At 37.8% G+C, this 16,595-nt stretch overlaps 1 protein-coding gene across 1 annotated transcript; it reads right to left on the reverse strand.

Annotated features, from left to right (window-relative positions):
- On the reverse strand, nt 3,447-7,379 carry LOC104759854 (receptor-like protein kinase At3g21340). The gene is made up of 13 exons (XM_010482734.2): nt 7,301-7,379; nt 6,672-7,212; nt 5,968-6,449; nt 5,741-5,885; nt 5,573-5,644; nt 5,408-5,479; nt 5,229-5,300; nt 4,959-5,143; nt 4,650-4,870; nt 4,418-4,544; nt 4,247-4,312; nt 3,959-4,148; nt 3,447-3,874 (listed from the first exon to the last, which is right to left on the reverse strand). The coding sequence occupies exons 1-13, from the start codon at nt 7,377-7,379 to the stop codon at nt 3,466-3,468; spliced, it is 2,661 nt and encodes an 886-aa protein (XP_010481036.2). The 3' UTR covers nt 3,447-3,465.

Genomic DNA, 16,595 nt, shown 5'->3' on the forward strand with positions numbered 1-16,595 from the left:
TCTATGAAGAACAAGCAGCTGACAGCCTTCATCCAGAACAAGTACGTACGAATTACTAGCTAACCTAGAGTGAGGACAGGTTTAGCCAATTTGATCTTGGAGGCCAAAAACAGATTCAAGTACAAGAGTCTTAGCTATTTTGGCTGCGAGAATGATGTCATTATTGTACAGGTTTTTTTGTGATCTCTATCACTCTATTTGCTTAGCTATTATGTTATTTCTGGTTATCATGTCCTAATTGTGTGATTTGGGAGTTGAGAGCAAATTAGTGTTTTCATAAAACTCTGTTTTTTTCATTTTTCATTTTTTTGTTTCTTATTGTTTAAAAGCTTTTTAAGACCTTATTGTCTATTCTATAGTATTCTTGTTTTCATTTATTTTGTTTTAGGAATCTTCTAGATAGATGACATCGGAAATAAATGCCGTCTTAATCCCTAACTTAAGCAAACCTCGTAAGAAAAATTGGATATAAAAACTGAAACTAATCTAGTCCGTCACATGTAGGGATATTGTTGTGAGTCTTGTGACTCCCATGAGTCTTTTGAGGGCTGTGGCAAAAGAATTGTAATTACAGTAAGTGTTACAATCTCGATTATTATTTTATTTTTTGAATAAAATGTTAAATTAGATTCAAAGAAAAAATAGCATTTTTACATCAAATGCAACATGTGTTATTTAAAAACTTAAAGAAAGAGAATCTACAACATATTCATCCTTGAAATCTCGAAGCAAACCACATCTGGAGACCATCCTCGTCTCGACGGTCACCCATTGCAGAGATAGCCAAAAGTTGGTTTCGCACTTGTTTGTCAAGCATTGTGATTAGACTAGCCGCCGGTACCGGAGCCTTACCATGCCGGCGGGCATTGCGCTCCCGCCAGAGGGTATGAATAGCTGCTTGGAAAATATAGCGAGCTATAAACCCAAGCACCCTGTCCGACCATTGGCTCGACACGCAAGTGATGATAGTAGACCCATCCGTAGAGTACTCCAGTCGGAAGATGTCCTTAGCCAAAGCTCCCAATACCTCCGATGTGTAGCTACAACTGAAGAACAAATGATTACGGGATTCTAATGTGTTACTGCAGAAGGGACAAGTCGAGACAGCATTTTGATTCCATTGAAGCATACGGTCACCAGTGGACAATCTATCCCAAACTGCCAACCAAACGCAGAAAGAGTACTTCGGGGTGTTGTGGGTGAACCAAACACCCTAATACCAAGCGACTCTGTTAGAGGCCGTACGAAGGAGAGTCCAGGTCTGTTTTGTTGAGAAACGAGGCCTGAAGACGTCATTCTTTCTACGCCAGAGAACTCTGTCAACTCCTTCAACACGGTTTTGTGAGGTGCGAATCAACGCCGCTTCGACAGAATTGAGCACATCAAGACGGTGACGACGTCGCCTACGCTGAGCCCAAACTTCTGCAACTGTAGCTTGCCGATCAACTCCCAAATCAAAGACGCGATCACCAACCACATCCGCAAGCCTACCCAAACCAGACCAATCATCATACCCGAAAGAAGTGAGTGTACCATCCCGTACCTCTGTCTTGCAGAACGTCTTTGCAACCTCTTTGTACTTGAGGAGTTTGCACCACATCTAAGACCCGGGGGATGAATTGGATTCGACAGCCCAGAATGAACCATGGCGGAGAAGGTTCTGATCAATCCACTTTACCCAAAACGAGTTACCATGAGACACGATGCGCCAAATTAACTTCAAACAACAGACGTCATTTGCCTCCTTAAGAGAACGTAAACCTAAACCTCCCTCCTGTTTAGGCTTACATACATCGACCCAAGCGATCTTAGCTATACTCAGTTTCAGCTCCGTACCGGACCAAAGATAAGCGGAACATAGTTTGTCAAGGTGACGTATACACGACCGGGGAAGTCTAATAGCTGCGATCCAGAAATTACAAATACTCCACAGCACTGACGCAATCAAATTTAGACGACCAGCATAAGAGAGGAAACGTGTAGTCCAAGAACCTATTTTCCTCTTTATCTGCTCGAACAGTGGTAGAAGGTCTGTGGTGGAAAGGCGTTTGGTCACAAGTGGCAGACCAAAGTAACGGACTGGGAGTGTACCAACCTCAAAAGGGAACCGATTCATCTCATCTAGAGCTGTTGTGAGTCCCCCAAAATATAACGTTGACTTCTCTAAGCTAATTTGAAGTCCTGACTGTCTCCCAAAAGCAGCAAAAGTCTCAACTATACCCTCGATCGACCAAACTTGACCATCAGTGAAGACCATAATGTCATCCGCAAACGTAAGATGAGTTAGACCCATCGTTTTACAGCGCGGATGGAACCCAAATTTTTGCATCACTGCAGCTTTATCCAACATCTTAGACAGGACGTCCATGCAGATAACAAAAAGATATGGGGAGACTGAACATCCCTGCCTCAACCCCCTGGAACTGTTGAAATAACCAGCTAGCTCACCGTTAACATGCACCGAGAAATACGCAGTAGTGACGCAGAGCATGATCCAATGAATGAAATCTGGTGGGAATGCCATGCAGCTAGAACGTTCCTGAGAAAGGACCATTGAACAGAATCAAAAGCTTTGGAGATGTTAATTTTGATAGCACAGCGACTTGAGATGGTATCCTTATGGTAGTCTTTCACTAGTTCTGTAGCAAGAAGGAGATTCTCAATGAGTAGACGATCCTTCACAAAAGCAGACTGGTGAAAAAGCAATCTCTATTATTTAAGAATCGCTCTGTTGTTTAAAGAATGCTACAATCTCTCTGCATTCAACCGGAGCGAAGAATGATCTAATGTCTAAAAGCTTCAACTCAGTGTCCACATGTAATTGTTATTTGAATCTGAATTTGCATTAGAATAACTAGACTTTTTCCCCTGTTGGTAAATCGTATTATTAGCATTTAGATTGTATTTAATTCTGAAACAGAGATATGCAACTTAGGTTTAAGGTCTCAAGGGCAGCTTAGAGATATGCAACTTAGGTTTAGAATACTTACAAAATTGTTTTATAAGTAGTAGAAAATCTAGATTTGGTCCACGTGGTTTTGAACCAGGAAAGAGACGTAAACATGTCAAAGGTATATTACATTTACAAAAAGAATGTATAACATGGAAATGGAAAGAGACGTAAAGAAACCTTTGACAAATTGACAGATTCAACTATACAGTATAGTGTTTTTTTGACAACTAATAATTTATTCAACCAATTTTACAACGACTTTCAGAACAGAATTTGATCTTGTAGCTCTATGAATGTAATATACCCAATTTGTCACAAAAAAAAATTATTCTTCACACATTTCACCTATGCAAACATTTTGTTTTCTTTATCTGCTATAACTATTACAGGTGAAAAAATTTATCAAATTTATCTTCTTTGGCGATAGTAAAATCGAAGAGATGACGAAACAATATCATTTGTTTATGTAAATAATCACAATAAAATGCAACCGAAATTTCTTTATGCGCGGTCTAGCGAGCCACGGGGTTCACTTCAGTATCAAAGATCATGGTCATATCTCTAGAACTCTCAGAGCCCATGTTATGACTTTTCCCACCCCTTGAGTTTTCTAATGTTATACACTCGGTTAATTCGGTAACAACTTGAGACATGGTCGGTCTTGCTATTGAAGATGCATTCACACAAGTCATTGCTAGCTCCACAAATTTCCAAACTGAATCAGAGTGGTAATCCTTCTTGAGACTTGGATCAACAATTTTTCTAATATCTCCTATGATAATCATTAAATTCACCCATTCCGCTATGTGTGGCTTTTCGCGACTCTGCTCAATCACGGGTCGATTTGTTATGATCTCCAATAAAACGACCCCGAAACTATACACATCACTCTTCTCTGTCATCCTATTTGTTCTATAATATCTGCAAGACATTTTTTAAAATATGGTAAAGAGTTTAAATCATTTGAAGCTAAGTAAGAATATAAAAAGATGGTTTAGTTAATACTCTGGATCAAGGTAACCAATAGTTCCTGCTACAACCGTGGAGACATGACTTTCTCCGTCGTTTAGAAGTGATCTCGAAAGTCCAAAGTCAGCAAGTTTGGCTCGGAAGTGTTCATCCAACAATATATTTGCTGTTTTGACATCTCTATGAATAATTGGTGGTTTGCATCCTTTATGTAAGTACTCCAAACCTAGTGAAAAAAAAAAAAAAAATCATTTTTACCAAATTTTATCATTTGAAACTAGAGTTTTTAAGAGGAAATGAATAGGTTCATTAAGCTTTATTAACCTTGTGCGGCCTCGAGTGCTATTTGTAACCTAGTTTCCCACCTTAAAACATCATCACCGCGCTTCCCTACGTGTTTTAATAAGGACGTTAGCTTGTGAATTTGTTATATGTTTTGTTGGATCGACAGTGGATTAAGATTAGGTGTTTGATACATATTTAAATTTGCTTCACCTGAAAAAAACTCTTTTAAGTCTCCATTAGCCATGTATTCATAGACGAGCGCCAGTTCCTTCCCTTTTTCGCAGTATCCAACTAGGCTTACCAAATTCTTGTGATGAACTCTTAAAAGAAGTTCAACCTAACAAACCACAAAAGCACACATAAAATTCAGATATATGGTCCATATTTATCAAAAGTTATAAAAGACACTTGCATATATAAAGGAATATCGTTGTGTTAGTACCTCTGCCTTGAATTGTTTATGGCCATGGTTTGAAGCATGTGAGAGTACTTTAACAGCAACCGGCTCTGTACCATTTACATATCCATGATAAACCATACCAAACCCTCCTTTCCCAAGAACAGTTTCAAAGTTATTTGTCATTTCAATAACTTCTGCATAAGTAAATATTTTCTTTCTCGTTATCCTTGGTGGCTCGGATGATCTTGAAGTTCTATTATTTGCTGCAACACAAAACTTTCATATGATTTTCTAGTCTTTACTATAGTGGTACGTAGTGCTTATCAAAGCTTTTGATTCTGCTACAAATACCTTTACTCCGTGATGAATTTTTATTTTTAAGAACAAAAAACAAAATCAATGCAGCTACAAGAACAGCTATTAAAGCAACGGACGAAACAACTGGTACAATTATACTCTTTTTGGGATGTCCACTTTCTCCAGATTTATTTACACATGGTCCTTCTGTGCAAATAAGCCTATGGTTGCCGTCAACACTATGAATTAAAAATGCTATTCAATATATTTTATTTATCAAAGCTATGATAATCATCAAATGGAAATATATAATTAGATACTTACTTTAACTTTAATCCTTTCTTTTGTAGAAGCTTTTGAGGAAGTTGACCACTAAAATTGTTTCCACTTAAGTTTCTGTTAAGGTATAAAAAGAGATATATAACACAAGGTCAATTAGATTCTATGAGAATAGTTGGAAGAGATTATTATGTTTCATACTTTCTTATAAGAAACTAACGTACAGGATCAAGAGCGATTTTATGTCAGCTAGAAACTCAGGCACACCCCCAACCAAGTCGTTATTTGACAAATCCCTGGCATTTGATTTTTATTTAAATATAAAAAAACTCCAACACATAAGAGAAGTAAAAAAATTATACTTTTGTTAATGTATGTGTGATACTTACAACTCTTGTAGATGGGTCAAATTCTGGATGGAAGATGTGATCATCCCAGTTAATGCACTTGAAGACAAGTTTCTAGTAATTTATTCATGAATATACATTCAAATTTGTTATACTTAAACTAGAGATTTTATTTTAATTATGGTACTGCTTATGATTCAAAAATCTTACAGGAAAGTGATCGTTGGTGGATTAGAGCTATCAGTGTTGTTGCATTTTAAACCAGCCCACAGAAATTGTTCCGGGACACATGGATCTCCTTGCCAATTAATTCTACTCAATCCATAATCAATTTGGATCTTCTTGATGGCACTCACTGGAATTGCATAGTTAATAATATAAGAATCAAACACGTGCAAAGCTATAATTCATATGTATTTAAAGGTCAATTTATGCACCTTCATCTTGGTTCGTTTCTGACTGAGGAAACTCAACAACTGTAAAAAGTTCAATAGCGTTGATGAGAGGAGGAAGAGTTGACTTTGTTGTTTTCACTAGCTGCAACAGGCAACTCCCTCCTTTGCATGTCAGTGTCGATTCGGGTTGTGTGCTCATAGTTCCTATACTTAAACTGGTAGGACTATATGGTCCATAAAAAAGTTTTCCATTCAGAAACACATTGAATTCCCTGGTCTCATTGGCTAACAAAGTTTCAATCTCTGCGAAGTGAAGGTAAATGTGAAACCGTGTTGTAGAATCCTTTAAGCTCCATGGAAATTCCCATGTCCCATTATCATTTTCACGGGTTGCAGCCGATGCCATTGCACCTTGTGGTAGATCAAAACCATTTGTAGTGTTTACATTGAGAGTGGTAGTTACAAGTGTCCACTCCTTATTAGTGAATGGGAACCATCTCCGGTCATAGACATCATCAGGGTACCTACCAAAGTCTTGTATTAGATTTAGATATAGACATAGAAAATGAACTCTATAATGTTTGGCTTTGAATACAGATTCATAGTTTCGATCTTTCATCATATTTATCTGTTATTGTCTATAATCTTTTTACCATATATATATATATATATGTACAAAAATCCAAGACGTTACGTACCTGAACCTCAATCGTTAAGATTCTTTTCATAAGTCAAAGTTTACTTACCGTAAAACGGGAACTGAATCGTCAAGATAACCTCTGAAAAAGAGTTGCAATGAGCTCCCATTGGCACTAATGTAAGTATCACTTCTCAGTGGTCGTAGCTCCAAGGTTGATATCATCGGCGTGGTTGTTCCAGTCTTGACAAGACAAATATGCAAAGAGCTTGACCTAGACATGTGAATCATCTCCTCAAACAGACCACCTTCGGTTCCATTAAAGTTCACAGTTGTCCACTTATTAGGGCCAATAAATAGATCAAAATTTGGGATAGTATTAAGACCATCATAATTTCCATATAAGAAAGATGCTCTAATCAAGTAATTTGTTCCTTGCGTGACCTTCAGGCTATAACAGTTTCTTTCTCCATCTGGAAAATATCGCAGAGTTATAAAAGCCTTTTCGAAGTTTCGCTCAGAATCCTTACTGACTCGACCGTTCTTTCCACTCGCGATGAAACTAGAATCTGAAGTGAATGTCAATCCCGTAGATGGATTGGTATATGGAGACCCATCAGGTAACAGACCACAATCCAAAGTGATAAATCCTAATAAGACGAGGGAATTAAGAAAAAATGAAAAATAAAATAAAATAAAGATGAGTTTTCCTTAATTTCAGAGTTTAAAAGTTAATACCATTTTGATCCTGAGCCCCAACATGTGTAAAAGCAAATGTGATGATGAACACACATAAAACTCCATGAAAATACTTCATCTTTTCTTTGTTTTGGAGGATTACGACCTTGACTTCTTTTTAAGTAATGAAATATTAATCGTTGTGACGTTTTCAAGTCGACATTAATTAATAATCCCAGAAATTGTCAACCACCTAAGTCACTAAAATATAGAAAATAGAAAATATGTTTAAAAAATCCTTGAAGTTTCTAACTACGTATTGGTAATAATATTCGCATTGGTTTAACCTGAAAATCATAAACCTATGAGTTAATCTATGGTTTAACCCGAAAATAGTACAAAGTTTGCCGTTCTCTGTGAAATTTTCACTAAAAAGAAATGCCTCTACCAGGTTGGACATTAAGTTAAGTCAACTCCATCTCTTCATTTCTAGCTGACCCTCGTAGTTTTCTTTTTTTTTGAAGAACATAACACGGATAAGGTAAGTTGATAAAGAATGAAGGGTTATTAAATTAGTTTTAAAGCATACGAAGAACATGTCAACGAAAGATAGAGAATTTCCTTTTTTTTGAGACGTGGATCCAAGTTGCATAACACAAATCTCCAATCATTCTGATTTTTATTCTTCTTAAAACGATTAAGATTAAAAAAACCTACGCAATAATTGAAAAAAAAAACGAAAGCTTTACGGTAAACTTTCCTTGTTTCTAATACTAAAATGTGTAAAACATTTCTAAAAGCTACTCCGTTATCCCTAGAACTCTTACAGTATGGCAAACAAAATTTTAACCAAAGACTCATGGTTCCATCAGGGGGAGCAATTGCTACCTCGTTTTCTATAAGATCCCCCAATGTTTTACCCCTTTTTCTTTTATCTTTAAAACGCAAAGTTAGATATTAGAAATGGTTAGTGACATTCAAACTAGCGCCGTGTTATCCTTTAAGGAATAGTGAGAGCTATGGAGGCCGCACTCAGTGCCGTACCAATTCTCCAGACGCCTATGGCTAAATTTTATAATGTGAGTTTTTGATTTTTTTAAAAAAACTTAAATACAGTATGTCATCTAAAATTTGGGTTAAAATAAAATTTAATAGAGTTTTTGAATCAAATTTGAAGGAGTATAAAAGATGACAACCAAAAGATAAATGATAATTAAAGATCAAACTTCTAGTTAAAAATACTTAACATTAAAATTACCTGGATAAATTAAAAAATATATGATTGAGGATGTCACATTAGGGAAAAAGCACTTAGGTATGGGGCTCAAGACTCTCTTACAAACTATGTCTTCCAGCGCCGGTGAGGCCTCTGTTCGCTGGCGTCAGGGTGGGGGGTGGGGGTGACAAACCCTTTTAACCTCTTTTTAATCTATATAAGCTTTTCTCTGCTCTCTTATTCTACTTATAAGTTCTTTTCCCCTAAAAATCCATTTGCAACCTTCTAAGAAATCTTTTCTCGAAGGGTTACTTTACTAACGGAAGAGTACATCGCTGCTCTACAAGCTACGATCTGATTCAGATCTCGGATGTGATCCCCCTCGTAAACCCAAAAACAGAAGCTTCACAACAGGCACGCTGCTCCTCATCTATTACATTTGAGCAAAACTTCATCGCTTCACCAATTGGCTCTAGATCTGGACTAGCACCGACACCACCATTGTTTCCTTCCCACTGGGTTTCGTTGATGGCATAAGCTTCTCTTAGACCATCAAGTGTGCCTTTTTCCAGTGGGAACGCCGACAGAACACAGTGAGCTCAAAAACTGATGGATGGTTCCCCCAGGTGCTTGACCGCCACACGCACTCCGATCCTGCATAACGGCAACGACTTCTTCTCCCATCACCCAACAGCATCAACCCTAGGGTCTTTTTAGGATGGGCCTCACTTATCTTTGTAGCCCATTAACCCCATTGTGGCCCATATCCAGGTCTGATTTCTCAATTGCTCTGTTTAGCCTTACTCAGAATCGTATTTGTTTGATAATGGAGAGACTGATCTCCCATTTGGTCATAGGAACACTGTTCTTAGAGAAGACTAGCTTATTCAATCTTGAAACCGTATGGAAATTGCACTTTACTTGTCACCGGATGCAAACTTAATGTTGAAGTATTGTGCAGTTGTATCTTTCTCGAACATTATGTGCTGTAATGCGTTTCAAGCCATTGTCCTACTCCCTGACCTTGAACCGAGTATGAACCCTCCTAGATCCGCTATTGATAGGTTTATATCAAGCTCAGCCTCTTTAGCACCCATTACCTCTACTTGGTCTAGTCGAGGACTCCTCGGTAGCAGAACATTGACGTCTTTAGAATGGCTTGCATGTGTGTCGAGGCAGTATATTAGCGTTGGTTAGATGTTTGCAATGTGTAGCTATAAGTATGAACCTGACTCGACTTTGTACTTGAACCCGATGTTTATACCCATTTCTCCCATTTCCCACCTATCGCCACTAGTTTGTAAGCTTGGGTCTGTTGATAACTCTCTAGGCCAAACCGACTACAAGCTTTGTGTGGAATTCTTTAACCTCCATGGCTTTGTGCTTCATGTGAGGGAGGATCCACCTGCTTTGTTGCGGTTTGATACCCTTTCTCTGTGCACCCCGGTTATAGCTTAGCTAGATTCATGAGGTCTGTTGCTAAAATATTGAAAGACTTTGCTCCCATGCTTTTGAACCCTCTCTTGTTAGCAAGAAACCCTCCAACTGTTCCCCCATGGAACACTCTTTTACAAGCTCAAATGTGTTATCCGTTAGAGCCGCTTATGACCACCCGTTGGTCGAGGATCTCGTGACGGTTGGCTTCAAAGACAAATCCGAATTGGTTCCAATAGACTTTTCAAATATTGTAAAACTTTTTCAAGTTGAAAATCCTTTTGTTAAGCTCATGGAGCTCTTATTATTTTGTTGTGTTAGTTATGTTAACTCTTGTTGTAAAAACTCACCTCTTATCGAGGAGTCACCTCTTGGTGAAAACCCCTTTTAACCTCTCTTTAATCTACATAAACTTTTCTCTGCTCTCTTATTCTACTTCTAAAACGATCCGATCCATTTTTTTTCTTTTTAATATAATATTATTTAACTAGTGGTCTCATACCCACTAGCCACCTAACCACAATCAAACCAAACAGGAGAAAAATAAACGATACCATTAAACCAATAACCAATACACAATAAACCAATAACCAATGATTCAATCCAACAGAATCATAAACCAAATAACCAGCAACCTAGCAACATTGGAATACTCAACTCTAGCAACCTAACAGAAGCTAGACAACAACAACAAGCCACTAGAACATCCTCCTCTTCATCACCTTGATTCTACGATCACCCTTTTCCTTTACCTGCACCACAAAAACAAATTGAGATGCATAAGTATTGTCATAAACACTCAGTGAGGCAATCCTCCCATCTACTGGTTATACCCACAAGCAATTGAGATACTTTAACCATCAAACAATAATCATCAACAAACAAGGACAACTGTATTGACCGACACCAACCAATGCATCGACCGACACTGGCTGGGGTTGCATCGACCGACGCAAGCCTGCATTGATCGATGCAAGACTCAACTGCATCGACCGACACCAACACTGCATCGACCGAAACAAAAACTGCATCAACCGATGCATGCTCGACATTTCTCAAAATCTCTAATTGCATCGACCGACACCTCCACATGGCATCAACTGATACTCCTAGGTCTTATCGCGTCATCCTCGCACATGCCGAGCATCGTCTTTCCTCAAGATCCTCACCATCTATGTTCCTAAACACATCAATCTCGATCCAATGCCACAAAGAAGCCTCACAAAGCCCCATGTGACTCAAAAATGTTCTAATTACAAGCCAAGGAATTAACCACATAACACATAAACACGAAAATTAGAGAAATCTCAAGCTTAGATAAGTCATGGTTCTGCACTCACCTTTGCCAAAGAAGAATCTGACCCTACACCAACAAATCTACGCTCCTAGCAAGCTCCTACAACGATCCCAACTACAGATTTCCACGAAAACAGCCACAAATCTCCAAAACTCACAAGAACCGATCTCTCTTTCTTTTATCTCTAGGAAAACAACAAAAAGAGGCTAAAGAAGTCGAAGTATCCTTTTTATACTCGACCCTGAGGGTTTTTCTAACCCAAAATTGCAATAAAAACGAGTGGTTAACTTAACTCGTCTCGCAGCGTTAAACACCCCTCTTCTTCTTCCCTCTTCCTTCTTCTACTTGCGAAGTACTCAGATGCACTTTTGGTGAATCTACAGGGAGCTCATCTACAAGCGCCTGCCATAAAACCAAATATTTTAAATACTTGTTATACTCTAGTATTACCAAGTATTACTATAGTATCTTACCTTTGATTTCTCTTGCTCCTTCACATATACTTCTCCTGGTTCGATCCTTTTTACAAGCCAATCAATCTTCGCCAAAATTTTATCGAACTGGATTTTCAAATCCTGCATCATGTAGAAGATCAACCAATTCAATAGTATATACTCTTGGTTGTTCAGTGGCGTCTATTTCATCGACCACCACATTCGTATTGTTTTGTCCTAACCGAGAAGCCGCATCTGTTGTGTACATCTCCTTTAAAGATACAGACAATCTTCTATGAAGGCGCCTCATCCAACTAACAACAACGACATCATGGGTATCATCTTCTTCAGCTTCTTCCATGATTCTTTTAAGAAGTAGAATTTCTTCATCAATAGATGCAATCACACTAGAAATTTTGTGTGTAGACAATCTACTTTAGATACATAACAACCCAAATTATTAAAAGGATAAGTAAGTTCAGTTGTTAGGATAACTAATCGTTGTTGTACCAAGTTTATCATTTATTTTCTTAAAATGAAACCATTTCTGCTCGGTTTTCTTAAACCTTCTCATGCACATCATATGACAGTTTTCATCCACTTCAAGAATTTCTTCAACGAATTCGTTCCCCAATTTATGAATTGCCTCAAATACAAAAAAAACTAATAAAACACACATATAACAAAGCTTCAAATATAAAAAATGAATAAGACTTCAAATTTAAGACTCACTCACCTCAAAAGAAATACAGAAACCTGGAACAGGCCACAACACACCCTTTCTCATTGACCGCTCCAAAATGGCTCATTGTATGGAAATCGATTTTAGCATGTGATCGAATGATCCCAAGGAAAAGTTTCGGGGAAGAACAAGACAAAAATAGAATCCCTAATTCTATATGTCGTCTCTTCTCTTCCCTTCTCTTCTTCCTATCGTCTAATCCTCGCTAATATGACAATGCGTGTGAAAAATTTCTTTCTTAGTAGTTCTTCTATTCTACCAAATAGGAAGATGTTTCAGCTCGCAAACACAAACCAGTATGAAATGAGCCTTGATGAGATTACTGAGGTGTTTGGTCTTCACATGCGGCATAGATGCCAAAGCACAGGAGATCCTTTAACACCCATAAAGATCTTCACTATTGCTCATCTTAGTGCTCTTTTCAGGATGGCTCCATGCCCGGATCTTCAATCTACATCCGGCGCAATACTAGATTCTTGGACTGTAAACCTAGGTCTAATTACAGATAAATGGATTCATTTTCTTATAAAGAGAATCGGGGTAAAATCTGCAATTCCAGTATCTTCCCTGCAAGAGGCCTTGAAATTCATCGATCTCTATCCCATATGTGCGGAGGTTGCTGATTTTTCAAAATTATAAGAGGAGGTGAAAATATCTATTTTGGTGCTAGAGGAAGAACTCAAAGTTTCTAAGTTACCGTGGCGTTGTTATTGAATCTGTCGGGTATATATATGGCGAGCCGGTTGCTTTTTGCAAGTTAAGTAACGATGAACGTGTTGGCAAATGTGGTTATGTCGTTGTGTCACTTAGGATAGTGTTTCTGGTTGCTGAAGTGGATAATGTTCAAGGTAGTCTAATCCGGCATATGCCTATGAATCTCCTCACTAACTTTGTCATAATAGACTTGTGGGAAGCAGATGAGGAAGAAATGGAAGAACAAGAGCTTGATGGACAAAGAAATGATGAACCTTAACCTATGGGTATTCTTTATAATTTCGATACTTTCTAGTTTAGATTATCACAAGATATTAAGCAGAGTATTTTTGCTAGTCTATTAGACATATCTGCTTGTCTGCTGCCTAAGGATATTTTGAAGCATGATGCGGAAGGTATTCTTCCTATTGCCTTCAAGTTTAGTGTTGTTTATGTATGATGAAGTTTTTCTTTGAAAGCAATTAAGTATTTCATTGTGTGGTTTGGCGGATGAAGCTGGCAACAAGTCTGAAATGTCCTGGAGAAGTCGCATCTGTTATGTACATCTCCTTAAAAGATACATACAATCCTCTATGAAGATGCCTCATCCAACTAACAACAACGACATCATGGGTATCATCTTCCTCAGCTTCTTCCATGATTCTTTTAAGAAGTTGAATTTCTTCATCAATAGATGCAATCACACTATAAATTTTGTGTGTAGACAATCTACTTTAAATAATAAACCCAAATTATTCAAAGGATAAGTAAGTTCAGTTGTTAGGATAACTAACCGTTGTTATACCAAGTTTATCATTTATTTTCCTAAGATGATACCGTTTCTGCTCGGTTTTCTTAAACCTTCTCATGCACATTATAAGACAGTTTTCATCCAATTCAGGAATTTCTCCAATGAATTCGTTCCCAAATTTATGAATTGCCTCAAATACTAAAAACTATAAAACACACATATAACTAAAGTCAGCTTCAAATATCAAAAATAAATAAGACTTCAAATTTAAGACTCACTCACCTTAAAAGAAATACAGAAACCTGGAACATGCCATAAAACACCCTTTCTCCACGACCCCTCTAAAATGGCTAATTGTATGGAAATCGATGTTAGCATGTGATCGAATGATCCCAAGGAAAAGTTTTGGGGAAGAACATGACGAAAATTGAATCCCTAATTCTCTATGTCGTCTCTTCTCTTCCCTTCTCTTCTTCATATCGTCTAATCCTCGCTAATATGGCAACGTGTGTGAAAAATTTCTTGCTTAGTTGTTCTTCTATTCTACCAAATAGGAGGATGTTTCAGCTCGCGAACACAAACCAGTGTGGAATGAGCCTTGATGAGATTACTGAGGTGTTTGGTCTTCACATGCGGCATAGACGCTAAAGCACAGGAGATCCTTTAACATCCATAAAGATCTCCACTATTGCTCATCTTAGTGCTCTTTTCTGGATGGCTCCATGCCCGGATCTTCACTCTACATCTGGCGCAATACTAGATTCTTGGGCTGTAAAACTAGGTCTAATTCCAGATAAATGGATTAATTTTCTTATAAAGAGAATCGGGGTAAAATCTGCAATTCCAGTATCTTCCCTGCAAGAGGCCTTGAAATTCATCGATCTCTATCCCATATGTGCGGATGTTGCTGCATTTTCAGAATTATATGAGGAGGGTGAAAATATCTATTTTGGTGCTAGAGGAAAGAACTCAAAGTTTCTAGGTTACCGTGGCGTTGTTATTGAATCTATCGGGTATATATATGGCGAGCCAGTTGCTTTTTGCAAGTTAAGTAACGGTGAACGTGTTGGCAAATGTGGTTATGTTGTTCTCTCACTTAGGATAGGGTTTCTGGTTGCTGAAGTTGATAATGTTCAAGGTAGTCTAATCCGGCATAGTAATATGCCTATAATGAAAAAACCTAAAATTCTGCCCTTCTATCCAAAGGGAATTATTCGTTGGGGGAAATCCTTTGATTGCGTATTATAGAAATCTCCTCACTAACTTTGTCATAATAGACTTGTGGGAAGCACATGAAGAAGAAATGGAAGAACAAGAGCTTGATGGGCAAAAACATGATGAACCTTAACCTATGAGTATTCTTTATAATTTCTATACTTTCTGGTTTAGATTATCACAAGAGATTAAACAGAGTATTTTTTCTTGTCTATTAGACACATCTGCTTGTCTGCTGCCTAAGGATATTTTGAAGCATGATGCGGAAGGTATTCTTCCTATTGCCTCTAGGTTTAGTGTTGTTTTTGTATGATGAAGTTTTTCTTTGAAAGCAATTAAGTATTTCATTGTGTGGTTTAGCTGATGAAGCTGGCAACAAGTCTCAAATGTCATGGAGAAGCCGCATCTGTTGTGTACTTCTCCTTAAAAGATACAGACAATCCTCTATGAAGACGCCTCATCCAACTTACAACAACGGCATCATGGGTATCATCTTCCTCAGCTTCTTCCATGACTCTTTTAAGAAGTATAATTTCTTCCCCAATAGATACAATCACACTAGAAATTTTGTGTGTAGACAATCTACTTTAGATACATAACAACCCAAATTATTCAAAGGATAAGTATGTTCAGTTGTTAGTCTAACTTACCGGTGTTGTACCAAGTTTATCATTTATTATCTTAAGGTGAAACCGTTTCTGCTCGGTTTTCATAAACCTTCTCATGCACATCATATGACAGTCTTCATCCACTTCAGGAATTTTTTCAATGAATTTGTTCCCAAATTTATGAATTGCCTCAAATACTAAAAACTATAAAACACACATATAACTAAACTCAGCTTCAAATATCAAAAATGAATAAGACTTCAAATTTAAGGCTCACTCACCTCAAAAGAAATACAGAAACTTGGAACAGGCCATAACACACCCTTTCTCCACGATCCCTCCAAAATGGCTCATTGTATGGAAATCGATTTTAGCATGTGATCGAATGATCCCAAGGAAAAGTTTTGGGGAAAAACAGGATGAAAATAGAAACCCTAATTCTATCTGTCGTCTCTTCTCTTCCCTTCTCTTCTTCCTATCGTCTAATCCTCGCTAATATGGCAATGCGTGTTAAAAATTTCTTGCTTAGTAGTTCTTCTATTCTACCAAATAGGAAGATGTTTCAGCTCGCGAACATAAACCAGTGTTGAATGAGCCTTGATGAGATTACTGAGGTGTTTGGTCTTCACATGCGGCATAGATGCCAAAGCACGGGAGATCAATTAACACCCATAAAGATCTTTACTATTGCTCATTTTAGTGCTCTTTTCTGTATGGCTCCATGCCCGGATCTTCACTCTACATCTGGCGCAATACTAGATTCTTGGGCTGTAAAACTAGGTCTAATTCCAGATAAATGGATTAATTTTCTTATAAAGAGAATCGGGGTAAAATCTGCAATTCCAGTATCTTCCCTGCAAGAGGCCTTGAAATTCATTGATCTCTATCCCATATGTGCGGATGTTGCTGCATTTTCAGAACTATATGAGGAGGTGAAAATATCTCTGTTGGTGCTAGATGAAAGA

This window comes from Camelina sativa, chromosome 17 (genome assembly GCF_000633955.1).
Source record: "Camelina sativa cultivar DH55 chromosome 17, Cs, whole genome shotgun sequence".
NCBI lineage: Eukaryota > Viridiplantae > Streptophyta > Magnoliopsida > Brassicales > Brassicaceae > Camelina > Camelina sativa.

What these genes read in the sequence shown, in the direction of transcription:
- LOC104759854 (XM_010482734.2), bottom strand. Translation starts at nt 7,379, where the DNA reads ATGAAGTATTTTCATGGAGTTTTATGTGTGTTCATCATCACATTTGCT. An exon ending in TGGGGCTCAGGATCAAAATG is followed by an intron (nt 7,213 to 7,300) that starts GTATTAACTTTT and finishes TCGTCTTATTAG; the next exon opens with GATTTATCACTTTGGATTGT. An exon ending in AAATTCATCACGGAGTAAAG is followed by an intron (nt 4,871 to 4,958) that starts GTATTTGTAGCA and finishes TTTGTGTTGCAG; the next exon opens with CAAATAATAGAACTTCAAGA.